The sequence below is a fragment of the Ylistrum balloti genome, unplaced genomic scaffold, assembly GCF_031769215.1.
Source record: "Ylistrum balloti isolate Yb309-2 unplaced genomic scaffold, AGI_CSIRO_Ybal_v1 Utg370242, whole genome shotgun sequence".
Lineage (NCBI taxonomy): Eukaryota > Metazoa > Mollusca > Bivalvia > Pectinida > Pectinidae > Ylistrum > Ylistrum balloti.
This window is the reverse complement of record NW_026782196.1, coordinates 1,296,930-1,324,929: the sequence shown is the minus strand read 5'-3', so window position 1 is coordinate 1,324,929 and position 28,000 is coordinate 1,296,930. Positions and strand designations below refer to the sequence as shown.

Here is a 28,000-nt window from a genome sequence, read left to right as displayed (position 1 = left end):
CAAATCACACAAAAGATCTTGGATTAGTTAAAGAAAATTGGATTTCATGAAAACATCAAAGCAGTAAAACAAAAAATTTCAATTGGATTTCATTCGATTATCACGAAATTTTAGTGTCGTCATGGAAACAACTTTTCATGATAAATGGATTTCATAAGGTAAGATAATTTGTACATTATACAAAGTGTACAGGTATTCATATAAATATCAGTTTAATATCCTCAGAAACACTATTAATTAATCAATAAAATTGATTCCATACAAAAAAAAATTTAAAAATGAATCATTGAACAAATTTAGTCATTCTATTAGTATTTTTTTCTTAGCTCTGTAATAGAGTAAAAGTTTGCAAGGAAAGTCACAAATTAAAAATACAAGTAGCTCGGAAAAATCATGTTTTACAATTGCAATTGTCCAAAATATGAAGCCTTCACCTACTGTGACTATGTCCAGTATGAGAGAGTAAAGCAAGCAAGGCTTCACCTACTGTGACTATGTCCAGTATGAGAGAGTAAAGCAATCAACATTCACATCCAGATTTGTTACTTTAGTATCACATTGGTAACAGCGGGCAATGTTTCAGCAGTCACATTGTGAACATCACAATGTACAGTGTATTATTAGAATAGAAAACATTAAAGTATTCATTGAAGATAAGAAAACCTTTTGTGTACATATTACTTTAAATGATAAAGTATCTGGTGGAGTGTCGTTATTTTGTGACTTGATATGCATGACTTGTGTTTAAACATAAAACAACAAACTTATGCCATTATATACTTCACAAGCTTAATGCTTGGCATCAATCTGATAAAATATAGATATTAACCTATGATGAGTTTCCTAAATATGCCCCAGAAATATGAGAATGTATTTTTTTTTTTTTTAAAGAGATCGCTGTAAGACAGTCAAGAAGAAATTTATAGAATCAGACATAATAGTAGGCCTTTATTTTTTAAACACTATGTAATAATTCCAAACGCAATTGTCTTCCATCTTGGCATCCAGGGTTGGATTCCCTGAACAGACATCAAAAGGTATCGGGTAACCTTTCCAACCACATGGACTTTCTCTGGATACTCCTGTTTCCTTCCACAGTGACCCTCCCACCCCACCCCACCCCCTATAGACTTGCATCAATTCCATCCAGGACAACAAGAGTGATTTATATAACATGGAATAACTTGTTTTACAATTGTTGTAAAATAAATAAAGTTCAATTGAAAAAGAATTCCAAAGAAGCTCATAAGTTAAACACTAACACTTGTGTTATTACAAAATAGGGAAAATTTTCAGATGTACACAAACCAAATAAGAGAAGATCTAATTAAAAAAAACAATGACATAGGAACACAGTTTGGAATTTTCTGACACTAACTGTACAGGACCTTGCATGATTTATACACATTATCACTATCACAACTCTCACATATTATCAGGTCTGCTGATATGCCTTCTAACTAATAATAACTTCCCTTTTGTCTCTATCATCCCATTCACAAAATCTTGCAATTGCTCTCTCTATAGTCAGACTTGAAATACCCTCTCTTCATCCTTAGTTATCAGGAAACTTCTGACTTTTCCTTCTAGGTCTAAACCCCATATTTCCACTCCCATCACAAACCCTAACTTATGGTATCAGTTTTCCTCTGTAAGTCTTAAACACAAGTTACCATTCTCTCCTTTCCTCATCATGTTGAATTAAACCTGTCACTCTTCATTGTAAATTTCCAACTATAGCTGTTGTTCTTTTCATTGTAATCAACTAATGAACCCCTTTCCTCAAATTTTTCCACCAAGTCTCAAAGATCGTCATTCGACAATATGTAATTGTAACTGTATACCAGCCATAATGTGTATCTTAACAGCTACACCGAAACACTTCCCATAATAGCCAAACTTCATTAAATGAGATAACATCGTGTAATGTGACATTGAAACTTCCGGCCATATTGCACAATGATGATGATCCCCTAGTCATCTTACATCTCCTGATCAGAGTATTAACATTAAGCAGAGAAAAATCTAGCTAGTCTTGGAAAATTTTAGTTGGAGGGAAGTAGAAACTACACTGAAATTACTTTGTAATCTCGTACATGAATTACATCATAATCATATGACATCAAAAGGTTTAAATTGCAAACCTCAAAATATGTAGAGAAAGGCTAGTTGTTCTTCAACACTGGCAAAGACCATATTAGAGGTTTACTTGTTATAAATAGATAGAATTATTGAGTTAAAAGGCATTTTATTGGATATAAGTACTGATCTTCTCTCGCAAGATTTATTTTACCGTGAAAGGCCTTTACAGTTACCCGACTTCTATAACCAAATGGTTTGTTACGATTTCCTACGTCACAGAAATCACCTTGTTAACAAGGATAACTTGAACAACATTGTGTATGTAATGCAAAATTAATGTTACATGAACTGTCACCCACTTCTGCTTAACTAGACATTTCAAGACCCTTCCATCAATGTAAGTATCCGATTATTGTTTACCATATCCAAATATTGAGAATTTAAAATTGATTAGATCTCTTTTGGCCTTGTCCATCAGCCCCTAGGGGCCAAGGTCAATATGTGTATACAAATGGTACGATATTAAGACATTTATTGTTCAAACTTGAACATTAAAAATCTAATGGTCAAGATTGTAATTTCTCTATGTAATCATAAACTTTACCCCCTCCCCAAATGGAATGGTTTCTTTTCTTTTTGCACTGTGTGATTTTTTAACTTAATATTCAATGAAAGGAAAGCTCCACTACTGTGGCCAGCTGTGTGAGCAGCAACTGAAAGGCTTTAAAACGCATCCTTGATGTTGCTGAATGGTCTCACAGCCAGGTCTACCGGTAAATGGAAGTTGAATTTACTCAGTCTGTCCATGGATTTCAGTGAATCATCAAAACCTGAAAATCAAAGAGGTATAAAATAAACAATTATTGAAATATTATAAAATCACAACCAAATGTTTTAATCCTTTCAATATTACTTCATATAACAAACATTCTGTCAGACTTATTTCGTTGGTTACCAGTTTTTCATCTCCATGATACATCCTATCACAAGGCGTCGTCTCACAGTCAAACATCAGTGTTCTAGCCATGTGTATTAGAGCTAATCCTAAAGGCCACTATTAAAACCCTCGCCTGATTACTCCATATAACACCTCCTTGTACGAGCCACTATTAAAACCCTCGCCTGATTACTCCATATAACACCTCCTTGTACGAGCCACTATTAAAACCCTCGCCTGATTACTCCATATAACACCTACTTATAAGAGCCACTATTGACACCTTAGCATGATTACTCCATATAACACCTCCTCGTACGAGCCACTATTAACACCTTTGTATGATTACTCCATATAACACCTCCTCGTACGAGCCACTATTAACACCTTCGTATGATTACTCCATATAACACCTCCTCGTACAAGCCACTATTAACACCTTCGCGTGATTACTCCATATAACACCTCCTCGTACGAGCCACTATTAACACATTCGCGTGATTACTCCATATAACACCTCCTCGTACGAGCCACTATTAACACCTTCGCGTGATTACTCCATATAACACCTCCTCGTACGAGCCACTATTAACACCTTCGCGTGATTACTCCATATAACACCTCCTCGTACGAGCCACTATTAACACCTTCGTATGATTATTCCATGTAACACCTTCTCGTACGAGCCACTATTAACACCTTCGCGTGATTACTCCATATAACACCTCCTCGTACGAGCCACTATTAACACCTTCGCATGATTACTCCATATAACACCTCCTCGTACGAGCCACTATTAACACCTTCGTATGATTACTCCATGTAACACCTTCTCGTACGAGCCACTATTAACACCTTCGCATGATTACTCCATATAACACCTCCTCGTACGAGCCACTATTAACACCTTCGTATGATTACTCCATGTAACACCTACTTGTAAGAGCCACTATTAACACCTTTGCGTGATTACTCCATATAACACCTCCTCGTACGAGCCACTATTAACACCTTCGCATGATTACTCCATATAACACCTCCTCGTACGAGCCACTATTAACACCTTCGTATGATTACTCCATGTAACACCTTCTCGTACGAGCCACTATTAACACCTTCGCATGATTACTCCATATAACACCTCCTCGTACGAGCCACTATTAACACCTTCGTATGATTACTCCATATAACACCTCCTCGTATGAGCCACTATTAACACCTTCGCGCGATTACTCCATGTAACACCTCCTTGTACGAACCACTCCTTATTGGACAGAACCTGATTTTTCATTGTTATATAGCCCAGCCTCTGATAATTCACAGTGTTATTTACTTGTATGGCCACTATTTTTAGCCTAATCCCTGACAACTCAGAATTACACATACTTGTATGGCCACTATTTTTAGCCTAATCCCTGATAACTCAGAATTACACATACTTGCATGGCCACTATTTTTAGCCTAATCCCTGATAACTGAGAATTACCACATACTTGTGTGGGCCACTATTTTTAGCCTAATCCCTGATAACTGAGAATTACACATACTTGTATGGCCACTATTTTTAGCCTAATCCCTGATAACTCAGAATTACACATACTTGTATGGCCACTATTTTTAGCCTAATCCCTGACAATTCAGAATTACACATACTTGTATGGCCACTATTTTTAGCCTAATCCCTGATAACTCAGAATTACACATACTTGTATGGCCACTATTTTTAGCCTAATTCCTGATAACTGAGAATTACACATACTTGTATGGCCACTATTTTTAGCCTAATCCCTGATAACTGAGAATTACACATACTTGTATGGCCACTATTTTTAGCCTAATTCCTGATAACTGAGAATTACACATACTTGTATGGCCACTATTTTTAGCCTAATTCCTGATAACTGAGAATTACACATACTTGTATGGCCACTATTTTTAGCCTAATCCCTGATAACTGAGAATTACACATACTTGTAAGGCCACTATTTTTAGCCTAATCCCTGATAACTCAGAATTACCACATACTTGTGCGGGCCACATAGCTCCAGTCCTGGTAGTAGTGATCAATTAGTGACTGTGTTCGGAACAGCAACTTCAACCATGTGGAAAGTTTCTTTTCACTGTGAAGGAAAGAGTTACACTTTTATAAACCCATCATTTTTGTGTTCTTTATATATTAAGATTTTTGTCCATGTATTTGATAGATTAAATGTTGAGAATAAAAAATACAGAAATGTTGCAAATAGGCCATGTTGTTCTGTGTCCTATTTTTACATTCTTATGAGCTTAAATCCTGCACTAAACCCTCTTTGAACTTAAGATATACCACAGCGGGAAATGCTTAATATCATGTTCTGTTTGTCAGGAAGAAATGTAATAATAAGTGGAATGTGGAATTAACAGTTGACACATTTTTTTATGACGACTAAGCCCCAGAGTTAACTTTCTGATGTGCCACACTGACTTCTTTCATACAAAAATTGTTCAGAAACAAGAATTTGTAATCTATTTTGTTTTTTTCCAGTAAGTGATTTTTCTTAACTTCTATTTGTTTATTCTTTGAAATTCTCACCTGCTTTCATATTTTATCATGACCAATAATCTCTTAGTCACAGTTTACACATGGTAAAATTAGTACATGACAGACACTATGGTGTCATCAACTGATATTTTACTGCATAATTAGTTTATCCAACACTGTGAAGGCTTCATCACACTGTTGATATATATTCAGTGTGTATCTCTGCAATGTCAATAAAGTGTTTTCTGAAGAGCACTTTCATCAAACATTGCTGACAAAAATAGCCGACAGAGTGATGAACTATTCATCTTTGTTACACCATATTTTATTGGCTGTTATATCAGTGGTTATTTTTAATGGTCACCTTACCAGTGCTTACTGTTATTTAAGCAATAAATGTTTAGAAAAAAAAAGATCAAAACATCAAAGTTCTAATATGACCAGATGGATTTTCAATCTTCATTCCATATAATTTGTCATATACCCTGAACAAATTGTTTGGAAGAATACATCAACAGAAAAGATGTAAGTGGTCCAATGATGCTTTTTGGGGCACCTGTGATAATAAATAATTCATGCTTCATCTCCTTAAACTTGAAGTTCAAAGCAATTATCTTAGCATCTTAAGCAATGTAACAGAAATCAGAAATTTAAAGATGGCAACATTAGTAATGACCACTTGACATGCTATGGTCAGTGTCCCAAAGGTCAATGTAAAGTGAAACAAAACAAACACAATTTTTCATTAATTAGGGTTCATGTTTCCAACCCTATTATGACACCATGTTGATCTACATTAATGAAAGAATGCTATTTCACAATGCCTGAATGTTCATTTTGCCAAAAAGCTTAAGCAGATCTACTGAGATCTACTTGTCTCTGCCTGGTTAACTTACTTGAGAGCTAGAGATATAAATGCCTTGAAGTGGGAATCCTCTGTTCGTTTGAGTGGTGTATGGGATGTGATGACCGTATCAATGGCCCCAAGTAAAGTCTGTTTGGCAGTGATTGGCTTTCCCCCGACAATATCCAGATGAAAGGACTGAGACAGCTTCCTGAATGGTGAATCATTGTATTCTTTTCCATGCTGTAAAGGTACAATAAAGTAACTATTCATTAGCAACAAACGTGAATAAACATTTTAAAATCTTGTCAGCATTCCAACCATTTATATATGAAGAGCAAATATATTCTATCTAATGTTGTTTTGTATATAGAGATTTCAGTGAAACTCTTTAAGAACTAGCTATATGAACAGATGCCAGAAGGATCTTAGTATCTTTTCGTGTATGGTCTTCATCTGCTCTTTAAAAGTTGGATCTTTTCCCTTCTTTTCGGTTCTTTTTACTTTTTAAAATTGGAATTTAAGAAAGATTCATCTCAAGAAATAGCAATAACAAACTTCAAAAAGAGTAATCATGGTTGTGGATGGGTTATTTCCCTTCTTTGACTCTTGTGAAGTGGAGTTAACAAGATATCTCTTGTCTATATGTGGTAAGATTTCCAAAGCAAATGATAGAGTGTAGCAATGGAATAAGTATCTAAAAGTGTTAAATTCCAACATTTCAACTTCTTCATAATACAAGAAACACTAATACATACATATGTGAGACAGTAAAGATGAAACTAAAAATTCAAAACTAATCTTAAAGAAACACTTGATCAAATATTTATCATTTAGTTAAGTTTAATACAAAATAATGTTTTAATATAAAAAGATAAATAACAGGCCATCAGCCTGAATACTGATTTCATGAAAACTTTCCCAACCACAATTGGACATATATGACAATGATGAGATTTAAAGCAAGAGGCATTTGCAATAATTGTCATATATGCCTGTTTATAGTGTTGCCCCAATGACCTGTTTACAATCACTTCAATTTCAACAGAATTCTTTATTGTTATACTGGTAACTACTATTGTCAAAATCCATGATGACAGTCCGGCAGCCATTAGTCCTTAAAAGAGCCACAAAGTAAGAGGATGACTTTGAAAACCAAAAGGTGGCTAGGTGACTCAGAAAGGACAATGGTGAGTTGCTATGATAAAATCAGATATACACATACCTTCATCTCATAAAACCTCAAGAGTAAGTCCCAGGCATGCATCTGTTTGGTGACAGCTGCTGACCGGTTCGGGATACAACCAAATGGAACTACACTGGTACTTTGTCCAATCTATGTAAATAATTATTTAATGCATTAATAAGTTCCTGATGAGAAGAAGTGATAAAAGTTAGATTGGATGAAAGCATCCTAGAATCTAATCAGAAGATCCATTGGACCCTGTTGGGATAAAAATCAAGCCATGAAAAATAAATATTTTAAAAAAAGATAGATTCTGACGTCATAAACAAGATGAAAATGACTTCACGACAGGTATATGATTTCTCTAATATCTACAATTAGTATGCTTTCTATCTTCCGTAAATTAAAATTTCCCTTGGTTTACATTGTAACAGATTTTCAATGTTATTGCCAACTTCTTGAAATTGAGATATCATACCCCTAGTACATATCCCCAGATCAAGAGATTTTAAACCAAGTTCCTGAGAACTACACTCAATCTTCTGCATAAAGACAATTTAGAGGATATGTTTTCAAACCTACCTCCATGAGTCCATGCTGCATGAGATCTCGGATGGTCATAGACAAATCTTTCCTCACAGCTTGTGTTAAAGCTGGGCTACTCTGCTCCTGGCTCTGAAATAAAAATGACATATGTTAGATAATCGATGGGCAGTATAGGCACACACTATTCATGAGTTTGCTATGGATAGTTCTTAACAATGAAGATATGTTCTAGATGGTTTATTTACCACAGCTCTTATGTATACCTACACAGTTTACAGCTTTCCTCCAACAACTCAGCATCCTAATTCTCCAGACTTACATCTACACTGTCTACAGCTGTCCTTCAACAACTGATCCTCCTAATTCTCCAGACTTACATCTACACTGTCTACAGCTGTCCTTCAACAACTGATCCTCCTAATTCTCCAGACTTATACCTAAACAGTCTACAGCTGTCCTATCACCACTAATCCTCCTAATTCTCCATACTTATAAACAATATTCAAGTTACTCAATTTTTAGCCGTGTATTTATTTCTCTAAAATGATTATACCACCTAAAACTGCATTTCTCACCCTTCAAAGCCTACAGCAGTCCCGTCATTGTCAACTAAATGAACACAATCCTTCTGCACAATTGTACCTCCTCCTCTAATAAATTGACATCTCTTGGTCTACTTCCTACCAGCATTAAGTTAGTGACCTCTCTAAATCAGTCTTACAATTGACTCACTTCCTCCAATTATTAAGTTAGTGACATCTTTAAAGAAATCTTACTGTTGACTCACTTCCTCTCAGCATTAAGTTTTTGACCTTTCTAAACTTATTTTACAGTTGACCCACCTCCTCAGAGTCACTGCCATAATCGTCCTGATTCTCTTGTTTCAATTCCTTTTCATCCTGCTGTTCTTTTGCCAAGTCTGCAACTTTTGTTATAGCAACTTCAAGTCTGGCCCTCAAATCACTGTAAATAATAACTTGTGACTTTGATTACTTTGTTTTTCTTCAATTATTTCTATTTACTAAAGATCAGATTTATTCACCGAGTTATATAACACATAAACATGTAGAACAAAGACTTATGTATGTTCCAATTCTGCTTAACTTACCCCCAGTGGTTGCCCTTGGTAGTCTTTTTGAGGACATTCCTCTGAAAGTCCCTGCTACCACAACCAAACTGACTCAACAGGAACATTTGAAGCACTGTAATTGTTCTCCTGATAAATGCTGTTGTCTCACGAATGTTCTACAATTCAAATCATGTGATTCTTATTATGGACACTTGTTGTTCTGCTATCTGGTTCTGGAAAGGTTTTTTGTTTGTTTTTCCTGTGAATATTTGTAAGGGTGTCCATTAAAGGAAGGATTTTTAGTTTTTCAATATATATAAGGTCCTAACAACATTGGGTGCCTGAATAAATACACACTGTAATTGCGACAGTGTTGTTATGAATGAAATCTTTTTGTCAGTAAGTATACTGGATGTAAATAATTCATCAATAAACCAAGCATTGTAGCTTGTGGTATGTTACTTAAATATTTTGAGAAATATCATTTATTAATAAAGCATTCATAGTTGACCTCTAACCTCTGCCTCATGGGATTCATCATAGGGCCTGAATATGGAGAGCTGAATCTGAATAATTACCAGCTGCTTTTTAACCTAACCTTATGATCATATGTCCATTGCACCAGCACATTTAGAAATACTTCTATAAGACAGACAAAACACAAGATCATTAAAGTAAGATTTGGTACAAAAGTGTTCATACCTTTGCTCTAGCTTTGCCGTCTTTAAGAGAGGCTCGTCCACTTTGTGGAGCTACACAACAATCTTTTCCATGGTCCGATCCATCATCGCCAAACTGTCAATAAAAAAATCGAGAATAAGGTAATCATGACTGGCTGTGTCATCCACATTCAAATATTAAACTTTGCTTATATATTTTGAAATATCAGTCAGTAAATGATAACTTCTTAAGTATTTGTTAAAATAATATGTCAGAAATTTTTTATGAATTGTAATATCAAGACTTTGAGAAGATGTAAAATATTTCAGAGAAACACAGACAAAAAATTAAGCACATTGTCTCATAAATAAAATGAGCAATTGCAAGTTTCTTAAACTTCATTTTCTATTATGTATGGAGCTATGACAATATCAGTGTGAAAGCTAATGTGACATATAGCTGGGATACATGTAAAGATACACCATATGATTGTTTCAATAGTCATCAAGTGTAATATTTTTGACAGAAGTTTTGTCAGGAGGCAGTCAGTAGTAATTCATAGGTGATGATAACATAATAACACAGGGAAAAAGTTTAGGCCAAGAGATGTATTACCATTCCTTGTGGGTAGACATTTCATCTGATTGATGAAGTAAGAAAAGCACCAAGTGGAAACAATGTATACTTCTCTCATAACCGGGTCTTGGGTCACAGTGATCAAAGTTGTAGTTCATTGTTATAAAATTTCCATGCAACATGCTGTGCTCATATGGACATATAAGCATGAAAAGTTAGATACTAGCTGCATTATTTCATTTCTTTTATTACATCTATATAAGGACAGTACCACCGGGTAGAACAATAAGTCCATCCCATGTCAAAGAAAATACATTATTGTATCAAAATGAAAGACTGAGTAGAAATGTCAAGAGGAAAAAACAGTGCCATATGTTTTGATGATAAAATAACCACGTTATTAAGAAATGGATAGAATACTGGGAAAAAATTTCCAAACAATCAAAATGCTTTTTACACAGAGTTTCAAAGAAATTGGTTAAAAACTGATGGAGGATATATCCCAACAAGGATAAAATGCTTAAAAAAGGGGCAATAACTCCTCCAAAATTGTCAAATCAAACTGCTGTACAAGAAAATACATGTTATGATCAGGGTGATAAAGCCTACCAGAAAGAGATCAGTAGAAAACTGTGGAAGAGAATATCTGGACAAGATTAAATTGCTGAAATAACACTAAGGGCAATAACTCCCATAGAAATTGCTCATTCAAATTGCCATCCATAAAAAACAGAACTTTATCTCAAGGTGTTAAAGCCTAAAAATTCTGAGAGAGATCAGTTGAAAAATGTGAAAGGTGATCTTGATAAAAGTAAAAGCTTAAAACCATCATACAAAGCCATACCATAATACGTCCTGTCAAAAATGTTTAGAGGCATATAAAAAGCAACACTTCTGCTTAGTAATAGTTCCTATATTGAGCTGTCACAAGTTCTGGCATAAGACAAGCACAATCCATGATTTGCAAGCTCATTGGAAGCATCCATTGCAAACTGTCTCATCATTTTACACACATGTATGAAATACAAGGGGCATGGGATAAATAATAATGGACTTCTGAAGTAATATACTGTACAGCTGTACTGTAAAAAGTGACAAACAAATTTTAAATTCATATCATCAATCATGTATTTTTAGACCTATAAGCTGTCAAGAAATTAACCCCAGATTTTTTTTTAGGTTTTGGGATGGGACATCAATGCTGAGAGACAGCATAAGCTTATCAATACTTGTAATCGACAAGCTAACAAGGTAAAAAGGTAAAGATTCCGTGAGAAGTTACTGGATAGATAATAGAGTATTAAGTATAAGAAATTCTGGAGTTCGTCATGAAATAATGTGATTATGTTTTTGAGATTATTATATTTGGTAAGGTAACTGAATATTTCAATAGTTCTTAACAAAGGAATAAAAAGTTCTGTATTCACAACAGAAAAATGCATCCATGAGCCAAAATGAAGTAATTTAGCCAAAGAAATGACACAAATTGAGAGACTTTGGGAATAACAGATGGTTTTCAAACTGAAACTCAGTCCCTCTATCCATTTATTTCTTCCATGCATCAATATAAGTACAGATAACAGTTAAGTCATCATAATCAGGAAACAATCATGAAAGAATTATCCTGAATGTCATAAGGTGGTAACTTCTCTTCTGTATCAAATATCCTAAAATTTAGAAGGACATTGTCTCTCCTGAATCAATTACCATGATTTCTCTCCTGCATCAATTACCCTGAATGTCAGGAGGTAGTCTGTCCTACATCAATTACCCTGAATATCAGGAGGTATACTCCAATTACCCTGAATGTCAGGAAGTAGTCTGTCCTACATCAATTACCCTGAATGTCAGGAGGTAGTCTGTCCTACATCAATTACCCTGAATGTCAGGAGGTAGTCTTTCCTACATCAATTACCCTGAATGTCAGGAGGTAGTCTTTCCTACATCAATTACCCTGAATGTCAGGAGGTAGTCTTTCCTACATCAATTACCCTGAATGTCAGGAGGTAGTCTTTCCTACATCAATTACCCTGAATGTCAGAAGGTATCCTTTCCTACATCAATTACCCTGAATGTCAGGAGGTATCCTTTCCTACATCAATTACCCTGAATGTCAGGAGGTAGTCTGTCCTACATCAATTACCCTGAATGTCAGGAGGAAGCCTTTCCTACATCAATTAACCTGAATGTCAGGAGGTAGTCTGTCCTACATCAATTACCCTGAATGTAGGGAGGTATCCTTTCCTACATCAATTACCCTGAATGTCAGGAGGTAGTCTGTCCTACATCAATTACCCTGAATGTCAGGAGGTAGTCTTTCCTACATCAATTACCCTGAATGTCAGGAGGTATCCTTTCCTACATCAATTACCCTGAATGTCAGGAGGTAGTCTGTCCTACATCAATTACCCTGAATGTCAGATCAATTAACCTGAATGTCAGGAGGTAGTCTTTCAATTACCCTAATATCATCAATTACCCTGAATGTCAGGAGGTAGTCTGTCCTACATCAATTACCCTGAATATCAGGAGGTAGTCTGTCCTACATCAATTACCCTGAATGTCAGGAGGTATACTTCAATTACCCTGAATGTCAGGAGGTAGTCTGTCCTACATCAATTACCCTGAATGTCAGGAGGTAGTCTTTCCTACATCAATTACCCTGAATGTCAGGAGGTAGTCTTTCCTACATCAATTACCCTGAATGTCAGGAGGTAGTCTGTCCTACATCAATTACCCTGAATGTCAGGAGGTAGTCTTTCCTACATCAATTACCCTGAATGTCAGGAGGTAGTCTTTCCTACATCAATTACCCTGAATGTCAGGAGGTAGTCTTTCCTACATCAATTACCCTGAATGTCAGGAGGTAGTCTGTCCTACATCAATTACCCTGAATGTCAGGAGGTAGTCTGTCCTACATCAATTACCCTGAATGTAGGGAGGTATCCTTTCCTACATCAATTACCCTGAATGTCAGGAGGTAGTCTGTCCTACATCAATTACCCTGAATGTCAGGAGGTAGTCTTTCCTACATCAATTACCCTGAATGTCAGGAGGTAGTCTTTCCTACATCAATTACCCTGAATGTCAGGAGGTAGTCTTTCCTACATCAATTACCCTGAATGTCAGGAGGTAGCCTTTCCTACATCAATTACCCTGAATGTCAGAAGGTATCCTTTCCTACATCAATTACCCTGAATGTCAGGAGGTATCCTTTCCTACATCAATTACCCTGAATGTCAGGAGGTAGTCTGTCCTACATCAATTACCCTGAATGTCAGGAGGAAGCCTTTCCTACATCAATTACCCTGAATGTCAGGAGGTAGTCTGTCCTACATCAATTACCCTGAATATCAGGAGGTATACTCCAATTACCCTGAATGTCAGGAGGTAGTCTGTCCTACATCAATTACCCTGAATGTCAGGAGGTAGTCTGTCCTACATCAATTACCCTGAATATCAGGAGGTATCCTTTCCTACATCAATTACCCTGAATGTCAGGAGGAAGCCTTTCCTACATCAATTACCCTGAATGTCAGGAGGTAGCCTCTCCTACATCAATTACCCTGAATGTCAGGAGGTAGTCTGTCCTACATCAATTACCCTGAATGTCAGGAGGTAGTCTGTCCTACATCAATTACCCTGAATGTCAGGAGGTAGTCTGTCCTACATCAATTACTCTGAATGTCAGGAGGTAGTCTGTCCTACATCAATTATCCTGAATGTCAAAAGGAAGTCTTCTAAATTCGTCTAAAAGCATAGTGTGAAGTTAGTTTGTATTCAAACAGCAGTATTATGTTAGTTACTTTTCATAACTATCATAACTATCATTTATAACTCCTCATAAAACCAATGTTAAGTTTATAACTCCTAGTTAAAGCAGTGTAAAGTTTTGAACTCTAATATAAGCAGCATTAAGTTCTAAACTCCTAGTAGAAGCTGTGTTAAGTTCATAACTCCTAATAAAGTCAGTGTTTAGTTTATAACTCCTAATAAAACCAGTGTTAAGTTTATAACTCCTAACAAAGCCAGTGTTAAGTTTATAACTCCTAATAAAACCAGTGTTAAGTTTATAACTCCTAATAAAACCAGTGTTAAGTTCTCCGCATATCAGTGTTATATGATTGTAGTGTTAAATCAATTAATGATAAAATTGTTGTGCTGAAGTTTGATGAAATTTCATGAAATGTTAGTAAAGTTGTGTACATTATCATGCATTTCCCAACACAAACAAATCCATTAGATAAAGCAATTGCCATGAATTTTTAGGAAGTGCAATGACCTTACCTCATCCTGTCATTTTAGAGCATTAAAAACAACATGAACAGGACTAAAGTTCACTTCATGTGTAATTCCAAGTTAAAACTTTAAATTGCCTTATATTTACCATTAACACAGACTTTTACATGATGCTATTTAAATTTTGATTTTCCCACCCATCATATTAATGATTCTTTTCAAGTTTTTTTAATAGGTAATAATTTGATAATCAAAACCCAATTCCAAACATGATTTTATAAAAACAAACCATACTTCATACAAATCATACACCTCTCTGATTCACATTTGCTTTCAAATCAAAAACCAACATGCAGTTTTGTACACCAGAAACTTACCATTACAGAGCTAGACAGAGGACAGAAATATGATGCTTTATACACAAGAACCAGGAAATTCCCAAATTGTTCATTTACAGAAATAATGTACTTTCTACTATTGTGTTTCATGCTGTTTTAGGTATGTATGTGTGTATCTGATTACAATGTGTATCTGAAAGGAAATCTAATTCAAAAAGAGTGCTAAATTATGTCTATACATTTGTCTATATTTCATTCAATTTGAAAGTATTTGTATATATCTTTATAGGTCATTTATATGCATGTGTATTCAAAGTTAAATTTTTGTCTACAGTGTACAGAATGTATAGTAAGGGTATGTGAAGACTGTCTGGTACTATAATTGTACAGATGTATGCCTTACCCGATGAACAGGACATGTACACCTTTCCTTGCCAAGAGGTCCTGGACTACTTGCTTCGCCTGAAACAGTCACACCATTTTTAAATCAACTATAAAATGTTTGCAAGACATTAAAGCCATCGCTCTCTTTCATATTAGCAAAGCTGTATAATAAACCTTGGCCCTGAACTCTGAAATGTGCATTATTTTTAAAAGGTTTCCTCAAACTTGAACTTTGCAATAACTTTCAATTGATCAAAATAGGATGGGCTAGATATAGAACTGTTAATCACATTGCCAACACATGTATAAAACCAACAGCTAAAGACTTGCTTTTTGTTTACACAAATAACAATATCAATAAGAGGCCTATTTGACCTGCATCACTTTCCTGAATCTTTCAGAAATCCTGAAAGAACATTTTTGTCAACAATAATCGAATTATATTTGATGATTATCCTCATCATCGCATGAAGTTTTAGACCAAATCTCTAGAGGATTATAAATATTAACTTGTTCCTGTTTGTCCAAGAATGCTTCTGATCAAAATTACTCAATCCAGGATTTAAGATTTAAGGACTTTTAGGATCAGCCAGTAATGCCTCAATCTGACCCTTCTCTTTGAGGAAAAGCACAAATTTTGGTCCCCATTAATATAAAGGATACTCTAGACAAGTCAAAATCCAACCCACTCTCTTCCTCGAGAAGTATTTTTGTAATTGAAATTTATTGAAGCAATAGATAATGGATCATACACCAGGAGTTAACTCACTGGTCTTTTAAGCCAGGGGAGCTAATAATTATCATCACATTTTGTCATATTTTAGATTTAATGTTCACTAGTTTTCACCAACGACATATAGAGGAACTCTCTCTGCTGGTTTGTAGTTTACAATCAATTTACACAACGGCTCTTACACTCTCAAGCAGTAATATGAATAGTTGAATTGCTATGTTTAACTAACATCTGAATTGGTAAACTAAACAGTGAAGTACCAGTATGTCCCTACTTCTATGTGTGTTTATACAGAGCTAACAATACAGCAGTGCTGAGTAAACCTGTGTGTGATGCATGCATACATTACAGGAAATATGATTATACTGATAGTTTACAGCAATTTGTATTAATAGATACACTTAGGGAATAATATCACAAATTTACTACAACCATATACCAACAAAGTGCTACAGGTATTACAAACCCAAATAAAAAGGACCATTACTGATTCTGTATATAACTTGTTAATACTTGTTAGAACTAGAAGCACAGTAACTACAGTACTACAGGCTGAGATTACAGATTTCATTTCTAATGTAGAGGAGGTGTAAAGACTCTCTCACCTGACTCAACTGAATTTGAAACAGTTAGAATTTTGAATCATCACAATATCACACCAATAAGCAGTATTAGTAGTAAAATTCCCTTTTAACATATCATGCAATAAATTTGTGTGGCAGCAGTACATGTATATTACTTTGGTTTACAGATTTTACATCTTATATCTAATATAGCCAAAATAAAATTCTTACTCCAATTCAGAACCCATTACTGGTACACATGTTGTTTTAGAAAACATCTTTTTCATCCATATTTAATTACATTTCAATATTTACAATAAAGGAATGCAACAAAGAGGAATATGAAAAACGTTAAGAATTATTTCTTGTTATCCATTTCACTTTTATAGAAGTTCTTATATCCTTTGGTCTTTCATTGCTATAGATGTTATCATCAATACAGCAGATTTTCACTACTTTACGAAATCAGGAGAGCTGATCATGACTCTCATTGTAACATGTAAAAACAATCAGCCCTGTCACATGGGTAAGTGACAGTAAAAATTACAGATATGACTACCCATTTACGATTGTGAATGGTTGACTGACTATACCTTACCTTGTAAGAAATCTATGAAGCGTTCTAGGTCCGTGATTTGTGTCTTTAGCTGATCAACAAGCTTTTCCTTCACTTTGGCAGGATTCACTATCTGCAAGAACAGAAACAAGAGCAATGACTGATCAGATAGCGCACCAGCAGCAGCAATCATCAAATGTAAAAGTCTAGTATTGGTTTTATATATAGAGAAATAGAAATATGTGTCCTATACATTTGATACAGCACTGAAGGAAATCACCTTTCCCAAAGAAGTATCCAAAATTGAGCTTAATTAGAAAAAATTGAAGTCTGACACATGGATTAAGGTTAAAAAAAAGTATAGAAAACCTAAGCATTAAATTGCTGTGACATCATTTTTAAATCTAAAATAAATATATTTACAAAATATGAAGGGTATGAAGTAAGCAGTTGTCAAGATTCTCTAAAAACCATAAAACAAAAGCCTACCTAAAAATAAGCCTATCCTCAAAATAAGCCTGCAGTTTCATAAATGAATAAACATGTATTTGTTTACTATTAAAGAAATAAGTTGCATATTGTTTTTGACTTTTTCAAATGTGAGCCTTTCAAGAACTTAGTTTTGATGCAAAAGAATAAGTCCAAAATTCCAAAAACATGTAGTTTCAAAGTAAAAATACAAAAAAATCTTTCGCATAACTTTACTTATGTATATACCGAATAAGATTGTTTCTTGGGTTCACTGTGCTGCGAATTATAATGCTAGTAGATTTTGTTGATGAATTTATCCACAAAATCAATTACAAAGGAAAAAATGTATTATTTAAAAAAAGATTCCTCTCATATTCTAGGCAATATAACAAATTAATTATGTACTACATGTGATAGCTTTAAGTAATATACAACAACACAAAATGATACAACAAAAGAAACTTGGTTTTACCTGTCCTACAGCACGGTCTACAACCATTCTCAATTCCTCAGTACTGAAACAGAAAGATAAACATAAAAATATTTAAAAAGGATCACAATCGATCACAGGAGAAGCTGAACCACAGTATTCTGGATCACAAGACAAGCTGGACCACAGTATTCTGGATCACAAGACAAGCTGGACCACAGTATTCTGGATCACAAGACAAGCTGGACCACAGTATTCTGGATCACAAGAGAAGCTGAACCACAGTATTCTGGATCACAAGACAAGCTGGACCACAGTATTCTGGATCACAATCGATCACAGGAGAAGCTGGACCACAGTATTCTGGATCACAATAGATCACAAGAGAAGCTGGACCACAGTATTCTGGATCACAGGAGAAGCTGGACCACAGTATTCTGGATCACAATCGATCACAGGAGAAGCTGGACCACAGGAGAAGCTGAACCACAGTATTCTGGATCACAATAGATCACAGAAGAAGCTGAACCACAGTATTCTGGATCACAATAGATCACAGGAGAAGCTGAACCACAGTATTCTGGATCACAGGAGAAGCTGGACCACAGTATTCTGGATCACAATCGATCACAGGAGAAGCTGGACCACAGTATTCTGGATCACAGGAGAAGCTGGACCACAGTATTCTGGATCACAGGAGAAGCTGGACCACAGTATTCTGGATCACAATCGATCACAGGAGAAGCTGAACCACAGTATTCTGGATCACAATAGATCACAGAAAAAGCTGGACCACAGTATTCTGGATCACAATAGATCACAGGAGAAGCTGGACCACAGTATTCTGGATCACAAGAGAAGCTGGACCACAGTATTCTGGATCACAGGAGAAGCTGGACCACAGTATTCTGGATCACAATCGATCACAGGAGAAGCTGAACCACAGTATTCTGGATCACAATAGATCACAGAAAAAGCTGGACCACAGTATTCTGGATCACAATAGATCACAGGAGAAGCTGGACCACAGTATTCTGGATCACAATAGATCACAGAAGAAGCTGGACCACAGTATTCTGGATCACAAGAGAAGCTGGACCACAGTATTCTGGATCACAAGAGAAGCTGGACCACAGTATTCTGGATCACAAGAGAAGCTGAACCACAGTATTCTGGATCACAAGAGAAGCTGGACCACAGTATTCTGGATCACAATAGATCATAGAGAAAGCTGGACCACAGTATTCTGGATCACAGGAGAAGCTGGACCACAGTATTCTGGATCACAATAGATCATAGAAAAAGCTGGACCACAGTATTCTTGATCACAAGAGAAGCTGGACCACAGTATTCTGGATCACAATAGATCATAGAAAAAGCTGGACCACAGTATTCTGGATCACAATAGATCATAGAAAAAGCTGGACCACAGTATTCTGGATCACAAGAGAAGCTGGACCACAGTATTCTGGATCACAATAGATCATAGAAAAAGCTGGACCACAGTATTCTGGATCACAAGAGAAGCTGGACCACAGTATTCTGGATCACAATAGAAGCTGGACCACAGTATTCTGGATCACAATAGATCATAGAAAAAGCTGGACCACAGTATTCTGGATCACAACAGATCATAGAAAAAGCTGGACCACAGTATTCTGGATCACAAGAGAAGCTGGACCACAGTATTCTGGATCACAATAGATCATAGAAAAAGCTGGACCACAGTATTCTGGATCACAAGAGAAGCTGGACCACAGTATTCTGGATCACAATAGATCATAGAAAAAGCTGGACCACAGTATTCTGGATCACAAGAGAAGCTGGACCACAGTATTCTGGATCACAATAGATCATAGAAAAAGCTGGACCACAGTATTCTGGATCACAATAGATCATAGAAAAAGCTGGACCACAGTATTCTGGATCACAAGAGAAGCTGGACCACAGTATTCTGGATCACAAGAGAAGCTGGACCACAGTATTCTGGATCACAAGAGAAGCTGGACCACAGTATTCTGGATCACAATAGATCATAGAAAAAGCTGGACCACAGTATTCTGGATCACAAGAGAAGCTGGACCACAGTATTCTGGATCACAATAGATCATAGAAAAAGCTGGACCACAGTATTCTGGATCACAAGAGAAGCTGGACCACAGTATTCTGGATCACAAGAGAAGCTGGACCACAGTATTCTGGATCACAAGAGAAGCTGGACCACAGTATTCTGGATCACAAGAGAAGCTGGACCACAGTATTCTGGATCACAATAGATCATAGAAAAAGCTGGACCACAGTATTCTGGATCACAATAGATCATAGAAAAAGCTGGACCACAGTATTCTGGATCACAGGAGAAGCTGGACCACAGTATTCTGGATCACAAGAGAAGCTGGACCACAGTATTCTGGATCACAAGAGAAGCTGGACCACAGTATTCTGGATCACAAGAGAAGCTGGACCACAGTATTCTGGATCACAATAGATCATAGAAAAAGCTGGACCACAGTATTCTGGATCACAAGAGAAGCTGGACCACAGTATTCTGGATCACAAGAGAAGCTGGACCACAGTATTCTGGATCACAATAGATCATAGAAAAAGCTGGACCACAGTATTCTGGATCACAATAGATCATAGAAAAAGCTGGACCACAGTATTCTGGATCACAAGAGAAGCTGGACCACAGTATTCTGGATCATAGAAAAAGCTGGACCACAGTATTCTGGATCACAATAGATCATAGAAAAAGCTGGACCACAGTATTCTGGATCATAGAAAAAGCTGGACACAGTATTCTGGATCACAAGAGAAGCTGGACCACAGTATTCTGGATCACAAGAGAAGCTGGACCACAGTATTCTGGATCATAGAAAAAGCTGGACCACAGTATTCTGGATCATAGAAAAAGCTGGACCACAGTATTCTGGATCACAAGAGAAGCTGGACCACAGTATTCTGGATCATAAGAGAAGCTGGACCACAGTATTCTGGATCATAGAAAAAGCTGGACCACAGTATTCTGGATCACAATAGATCATAGAAAAAGCTAGACCACAGTATTCTGGATCACAAGAGAAGCTGGACCACAGTATTCTGGATCGTAAGAGAAGCTGGACCACAGTATTCTGGATCACAAGAGAAGCTGGACCACAGTATTCTGGATCATAAGAGAAGCTGGACCACAGTATTCTGGATCACAAGAGAAGCTGGACCACAGTATTCTGGATCACAATAGATCATAGAAAAAGCTGGACCACAGTATTCTGGATCACAATAGATCATAGAAAAAGCTGGACCACAGTATTCTGGATCACAAGAGAAGCTGGACCACAGTATTCTGGATCACAATAGATCATAGAAAAAGCTGGACCACAGTATTCTGGATCATAAGAGAAGCTGGACCACAGTATTCTGGATCACAAGAGAAGCTGGACCACAGTATTCTGGATCATAAGAGAAGCTGGACCACAGTATTCTGGATCACAAGAGAAGCTGGACCACAGTATTCTGGATCACAATAGATCACAGGAGAAGCTGAACCACAGTATTCTGGATCACAATAGATCACAGGAGAAGCTGGACCACAGTATTCTGGATCACAATAGATCACAGGAGAAGCTGAACCACAGTATTCTGGATCACAATAGATCACAGGAGAAGCTGGACCACAGTATTCTGGATCACAATAGATCACAGAAGAAGCTAGAACATGTATTCCGACCAAGAAAGACCACAGGAGAAGCTGGACCAAAGTATTCCAGGTATTATCATAATGTTACAACTTTTATTAAAGAGACAAAAGGCTGCTAAAATATTTAAATGTTATGTCTTACCTCAAAAATCTTCATGTCAATGAATAGTTTAACCACAAAATATATGCTTCTTCCAGAGCAACTAAACTAATCCTAACTTTTTATTAATAATGAGGATAGGATGGCAGGCAAAACTCAATTGCATAAAATTTCATTCTGATTTTTTTAACTTATCACTCATTTAAGAATTAACAACTTTCAAAGCTTATGAAGAGCCATTCTTGACATATGACATTAGACAGTCACAGATGTAGTCACAGATTAGAATCTTGACTAGAATGTTTGGTTTTTATATGAGAACATTTTCTTTTTCTTGCAGCTTGTGCACTGCCACTGACCATTACCTAAGTTTTTGATAATTATCAAGATCCAAGTCCAGCTTATTTCTAAGCTCGTCGATCACTACTTTCTGTTTCTCCATCATCTTATTTGTTGGTAATTCTGCTTCACCTGTCTGTAGATTCAAAAATATTGTTTAAGATTAACTATGTACTGTAGTAATGTTTACAAATTTTGAAAATATCATATGCACAAAACTGAATAGTAAATAAAATTCAGACAGATATCAGTTTTATCATAGTCTGAAATGAGACGTTTTGCCGCGGTTTACAGATGATAAAAGGTTGTTTCCTCAAAACAAAATTCCCAAAAGTAAGGTAAAATCAGGAACATCTTCCCAAATTTTTAAGAAAGTACCATTAACTGTATTATCCCCAAGTTATACTGGCACCGATAGATATAAAATTCAAATAGATAAAACATTTACAGGTTAATATAGAAGATTTGATTAAAAAAGTCTAAATATTTTCTAACCTCATACGCATATGTCTCAAGGTCCTCTAATTGGGTTTTTAGCTGTTTGATTAGTTCCTGCTGTTTCTCTCTTTGTTCTGTTATCTTCAATTCATGTTCCCTGTCACTCTGTAAAGCAATAAGACAGCTTTAGAAAACTGTAAAAGTGATAGGGTGAATACATCCTATATAAATCAGTATATCTGAAGCACAACAAAGTACGCCCTACTATTTATTATTCCATCGCTTAATTGACTGAAATTGAGAAACGACTGTATAAGGACATTGCCAAACTACAAGTAAAGCTCTCTAGTATCCTGAAGACATTACAATAATTTGTTAATGCTTCAAAGATGATAAATTAGAACAGTTTGAATTTACTGACTGAAGCTACAACATGGACCTTACATGCAATCACATAGATTTCCACCAAACTAAACCTAACATGATATTCTTTTATGCTATAATTAACAGTTGTATAACTGACAAAGGAACACAATATCAAAAGGAGTTCAAGTAAGATCTCATGATATTACACTTTATCATATACAACATGTGAAAATGTGTACGATAAAACTAAATGTAATTAATCATGGTGAAACTCATTAAGATGAACTTTGCCTGTTTAAGAGTGATCAATATAAACAATTAGCTTTTTTCACAATTGTAAAAAAAATATTTAACTTTGAACTTCACTATGATGAATTTATGATAATGCAATGACAAAACAAGAATATGGACTCAACCATTAAGTTTTCATGAAGGTTTTGAGCTTCCTGTACTGCTGTGCCCCGAACATCTGGTATTCCCTTGAAAGCAAACTGCTCCAACTCCTTCAGAAGAACCTTCAAACAGGAATGTTTAAGTAACAATTTGTGGTAATAAGTAGTTTTCTATCGTATATACACTATTCATGGTCAGTCACTCTAGCTAAATATATAGAAGTTTGACACAAGTTTATCACTAACTTAAGTTTTGAATGACACTTCTCCATAAAAATAAGGATATAACCTTTCATATGTGTAACATGAAGGATGATAATTCAGAAATGCAATCCATAAACAACTTGAGTTAAATCATTATTATATTTGCCTTATAAAATGTTATTACATTGTTGTATATTGTTATGACCTTGTTAACACTGACATGATAATCACATGTATGCTTACCTCCTTGTCATCAGCATCAGCACTGACAATCTGCTTCAGTCGGAACTGTACCTGAGCAAAGTGAGTTGTCAATGCCATGAGGGAAGAATTCAGCTGTTCTTGTTCCTCCTCCAGCTTTTCTAGTTGCTGGGTGTGACTGCATGAAAAGTGTTAATATTATATGTAATTATTACAGTTATGAAATCCAATTCTTTTCTTCATATTTTTACCTATTTCTGTAATGTCATAAATTGAAAAATCTTATATGGTATTCATAAGACTGTTAAGGGTGTTTCATTTGTTGAGTATGTAGAATATTTGTTATAAGAGAGAAAGTTTGGTTGTATTTTATGAATTGGTGCAGAAGAAGGGCATTTGAAGAAAGAAGTTGCAGCCATTTTTGATTCAGAAATATTCAAAAAATAGACAATGGACATCTAGGACCCCAAGGTGATTTATATGCGGAAAATGACTAAGTTCCAAAGCCTGGAAAATCCAGAAAAATGTCCTAAATGAATCCATAATAAAAGGTGCACATCTTCGACATATACATAAACATCCTACAAAGTTTCAAGCTTCTATGTTTAAAAACTCTAGGAGGAGTTGATTCTACAAAACTGGCACCCCTTTTCCCCGCCCGCCCAACATTCACCATACTATAACCCTGATTTGAACTGTGTGCAACCCGGCCAATAATTATACACTGTAAAAACATATCAATGCTGGTCCAAGTGACTGTGAATTTATGTTCTATTACTGAGAATATGTACAAGTCAGCAAATCCAAAAATGAAACTGAATTTTTATAGAGTCAGGGTACCTTAATACTGAACATAAGAAGCAATCCAAGATCTACTTTCACATTCAGTATTATATCTGGTATATATGCTACCATGCATTTCTATTCTGATTGCAAAATGCTGTACATCATATCATACAACGGTCACCGGAAAATTAAAATAGAAAGTCATTTTTACACAAAAAAAATCATTAGATAATGTCTTAAGAAAGTGATTGTTTATTGCATGAAATACAAGTAGCATTCCATTTACCTGTAAACACCTGAGGAAGTTAAAACATCTAGAGTTATTCCCTTTCTGATAACGAAGGATTCTCATTTGTGATGTCAATTCTGCCATTAGACGCAGTGTAAGTAGTAGTGTTTATGAAGACTGTAAATTACACCGACTACCGTAAATATTCGCATATAGTGCGCACTCGTGTATAGTGCGCAGGTACTTTTTGGAGATCAGATTAAAAAAAAAAAATCTACAGAAAAATCAATTGACTTGTCACTGCGACGTAACATTTGATGTGGTCTGATCCATAGATAATTAGGAAACCACAATGAGCGTGACCCTAACACATGTAATTACCTTAAGGTATATTTAATTAAATAACCATGTTCAGGACCATAAAACAATTAAGAGGTAAAATTTGATAACTGAAAAAACACACTGGTTCTGTAATTGTTTTATGTAGAGAAAAAAAATGCATCTGGATACATGCAGTTGATGTCTCATCCAAGCCCCTAGGCATTCATTAATGTGCTAAAAACTTGAGTTAATCAAAAATATAACCTGTACATAAACCCAGTAAGACATGCACATATACAACATCAACCTCCGCATATAGGATAATAAACATTATTAATATATTTACAAAGACAGCTTACGATATCTTTTAAATGCAACTGATAAGTAAACTTTTTAAGATGTAGTTATTATGTTTTTGAGTGTTTTGAAAAATACATATTTAATTATTCTGTTTGAATTTTGAAATAAAAGTTATTGTTCTGATATGAATATAAAAACAGAGTTTTATAATAATACTACACTAATATAAGAATAAGACCAAAGACCATCATGGTGACTGTAAAACCTGTCAGTAAGGTACAACATCCAATCTCTTTGCCTGCTTAGCCTGTGTGAAAATATACAGGTAAATATGACAGTCTGTACCTGGTCCTGACTACAGATATACAGTAGTGTTCATCTGTTCACCCAAGTGTGGCATGAAAGTGTGGTGTTTTTCAATTAACATCTTTGGAAGATAATGATAAAGAGCCCATCCAAATTAATCATTGCCCACAGTTCATCTCAAATCTGTCTGGTTTTCCAAACTTTCTTTATCCTTTTGTATCTATGAAGCTTGTGGTAAAGTTTTCACTAGTTTTATAACACCCTTAGACATCACAGTGAACCATCACTATTGAAATAACATTGATTATAAAATGAGATATGTCAGACTTCCACCCCATTTCCATCAGTCAGCACCAGCTGGCAGGTGTGCAATGGCAGAAATGACATCACAAGTTTTGGATACTAGAGATTCCCAAATGCAAACGGAAAAGGCAATCAAACACATCTGTAGCCGAACACAATCGGCTACAACTGCACCGAGATGTGGAAATTGATTTGAGGGTACTATGTATTCCCAGGTGATATCTATGTCAAAATAGAGAGACCTGCAAAACAATGTTGCCTGTGACCTTTAAGCAAAATGCCCTTGTCTGTTGACACACTATGTACGATAATCTCAATTAAGTCTTTTTCATTTCTGCAACAAATGCCAATAAATGTTATTTCATTACTCTGTAATCCCATTCACTACTTTGAAACAGAAACTATGTATTAGTCCTATGGGTTTATTGCAGAATAAATAAGGTATAATTTCCCTGGTGAGTTCTTTAAATAATTAGTTTACCAATCACAATCAATATCATCTTCATCCTGGTAATTTAACATGGCATGTACAATGTATTATGACATACTCTGCTTCAGCAGCTGCCCCAGGGACAGGACTAGTTGCAGCAGCTCCAAGTGGTGCCCAGCGCTCTGTTGGTCGTTCATCATTCTGTTCATCAAAGCTGTCATAATTGTACTCTACACTGTCATCCAAATCATTTGTTACTGCTGTTTCGTCCATCATCTTGAGTGCTTTAAGATAACAATCACATCTTCAAATTCAAGATTACTGTTAAGACTTCATAATTCAGATAATAAATACAATACAGGCGAACATGTTCTCTCTTAACTAGAACAGAAGTCTCCACTGACGTAGGATCACAAGACCTGGTACATGGAGATACTTCCAAGAAAAAAAAGATCTGTAACATTTGTAACAAGGAGACTGGTACCTAACGCTACTTTAAGATTACTCTGTACTGTATTTAATGCTTTATTACTGTTAACACATCATGCTTGGGCGAGCACAGTTATCCACTGGATCTAAAATAAACAGATGTAGAACGCTGCTTATATTGGGAAAAAGTACAGTTGACAATGTTATTTTTACGGAGATTACCATCTGATCCAATTTATGGCTAATCAAATCCTACCTTAAGACGGTGTGCAAGCCGTTAACTAATATCGCGATCTTTTCAGTTAACTCTTTCACGACCATTAATGATGATCATTTTGCGTGGGTGGCACTCGTCAACATATGCAATTAGTATACTCACCTGTATTGCAAATAAATGTAAAATTTATGTAATTTTCTTTAACAATCCAATGTGCGTGGAGATCAAAATCAGAGGTTTAACCCTCAAATAGACCCAGACCGGCTGGGTTCACATCACTGTTGCAGCATCAGACGAACGTGCGTTTGCCAACAAACCACAACATCCGGGAATTTTCGTAAGTAAAGCCACTATTATCTCGAGCGTCTGGTTTCGTATTTTTATACTTCAGATCCCGTGTCAACAAGATATGAGGAAAATATCTTGAATTGATTAATAACTATTTTTCATCACAATTTTCTTACTCTTTTCTTCGAACAATTTACAAAATGTAATTGATTTTTTTTCTTTTAAAAAGTATCGTGATTACCTCCCTTCTGACGGACAAGGCAGTCATTGCCACTGGTTGGCCTACTTGTCAATACGTCTACTCGCTCAGTATGATACCAGTATTGAGTTTGATTTAACGGCCTTGACGTCCACTATTGCGGCCTTTCAGCGGATGAGATATACGCCAGTATGTCATGTAGTGTTGCTTTTATCACAGAAGTCCGTGCTCTCATATTGGGTTCAAAGATTATCGATGTGATTTTTAAGGATGTTGGTTTGATTCAAATATAACAGTTGAATTAAAAAAAAAAAAAATTA

General features: G+C 35.7%; 1 protein-coding gene across 1 annotated transcript; it reads right to left on the bottom strand.

Moving 5' to 3' along the window:
* Positions 1 to 1,143: 1,143 nt before the first annotated feature.
* Positions 1,144 to 27,444, bottom strand: LOC132552265 (RUN domain-containing protein 1-like). Its single transcript, XM_060216419.1, has 18 exons — positions 27,356 to 27,444; positions 26,666 to 26,831; positions 23,915 to 24,050; positions 23,492 to 23,590; positions 22,767 to 22,874; positions 22,298 to 22,407; positions 18,178 to 18,220; positions 17,277 to 17,367; positions 15,402 to 15,460; positions 14,709 to 14,714; positions 9,888 to 9,980; positions 9,225 to 9,361; positions 8,959 to 9,079; positions 8,153 to 8,245; positions 7,610 to 7,720; positions 6,437 to 6,627; positions 5,045 to 5,139; positions 1,144 to 2,912 (listed from the first exon to the last, which is right to left on the bottom strand). The coding sequence occupies exons 2-18, from the start codon at positions 26,821 to 26,823 to the stop codon at positions 2,806 to 2,808; spliced, it is 1,758 nt and encodes a 585-aa protein (XP_060072402.1). The 5' UTR covers positions 26,824 to 26,831; positions 27,356 to 27,444; the 3' UTR covers positions 1,144 to 2,805.
* Between the last annotated feature and the right edge of the window lie 556 nt (positions 27,445 to 28,000).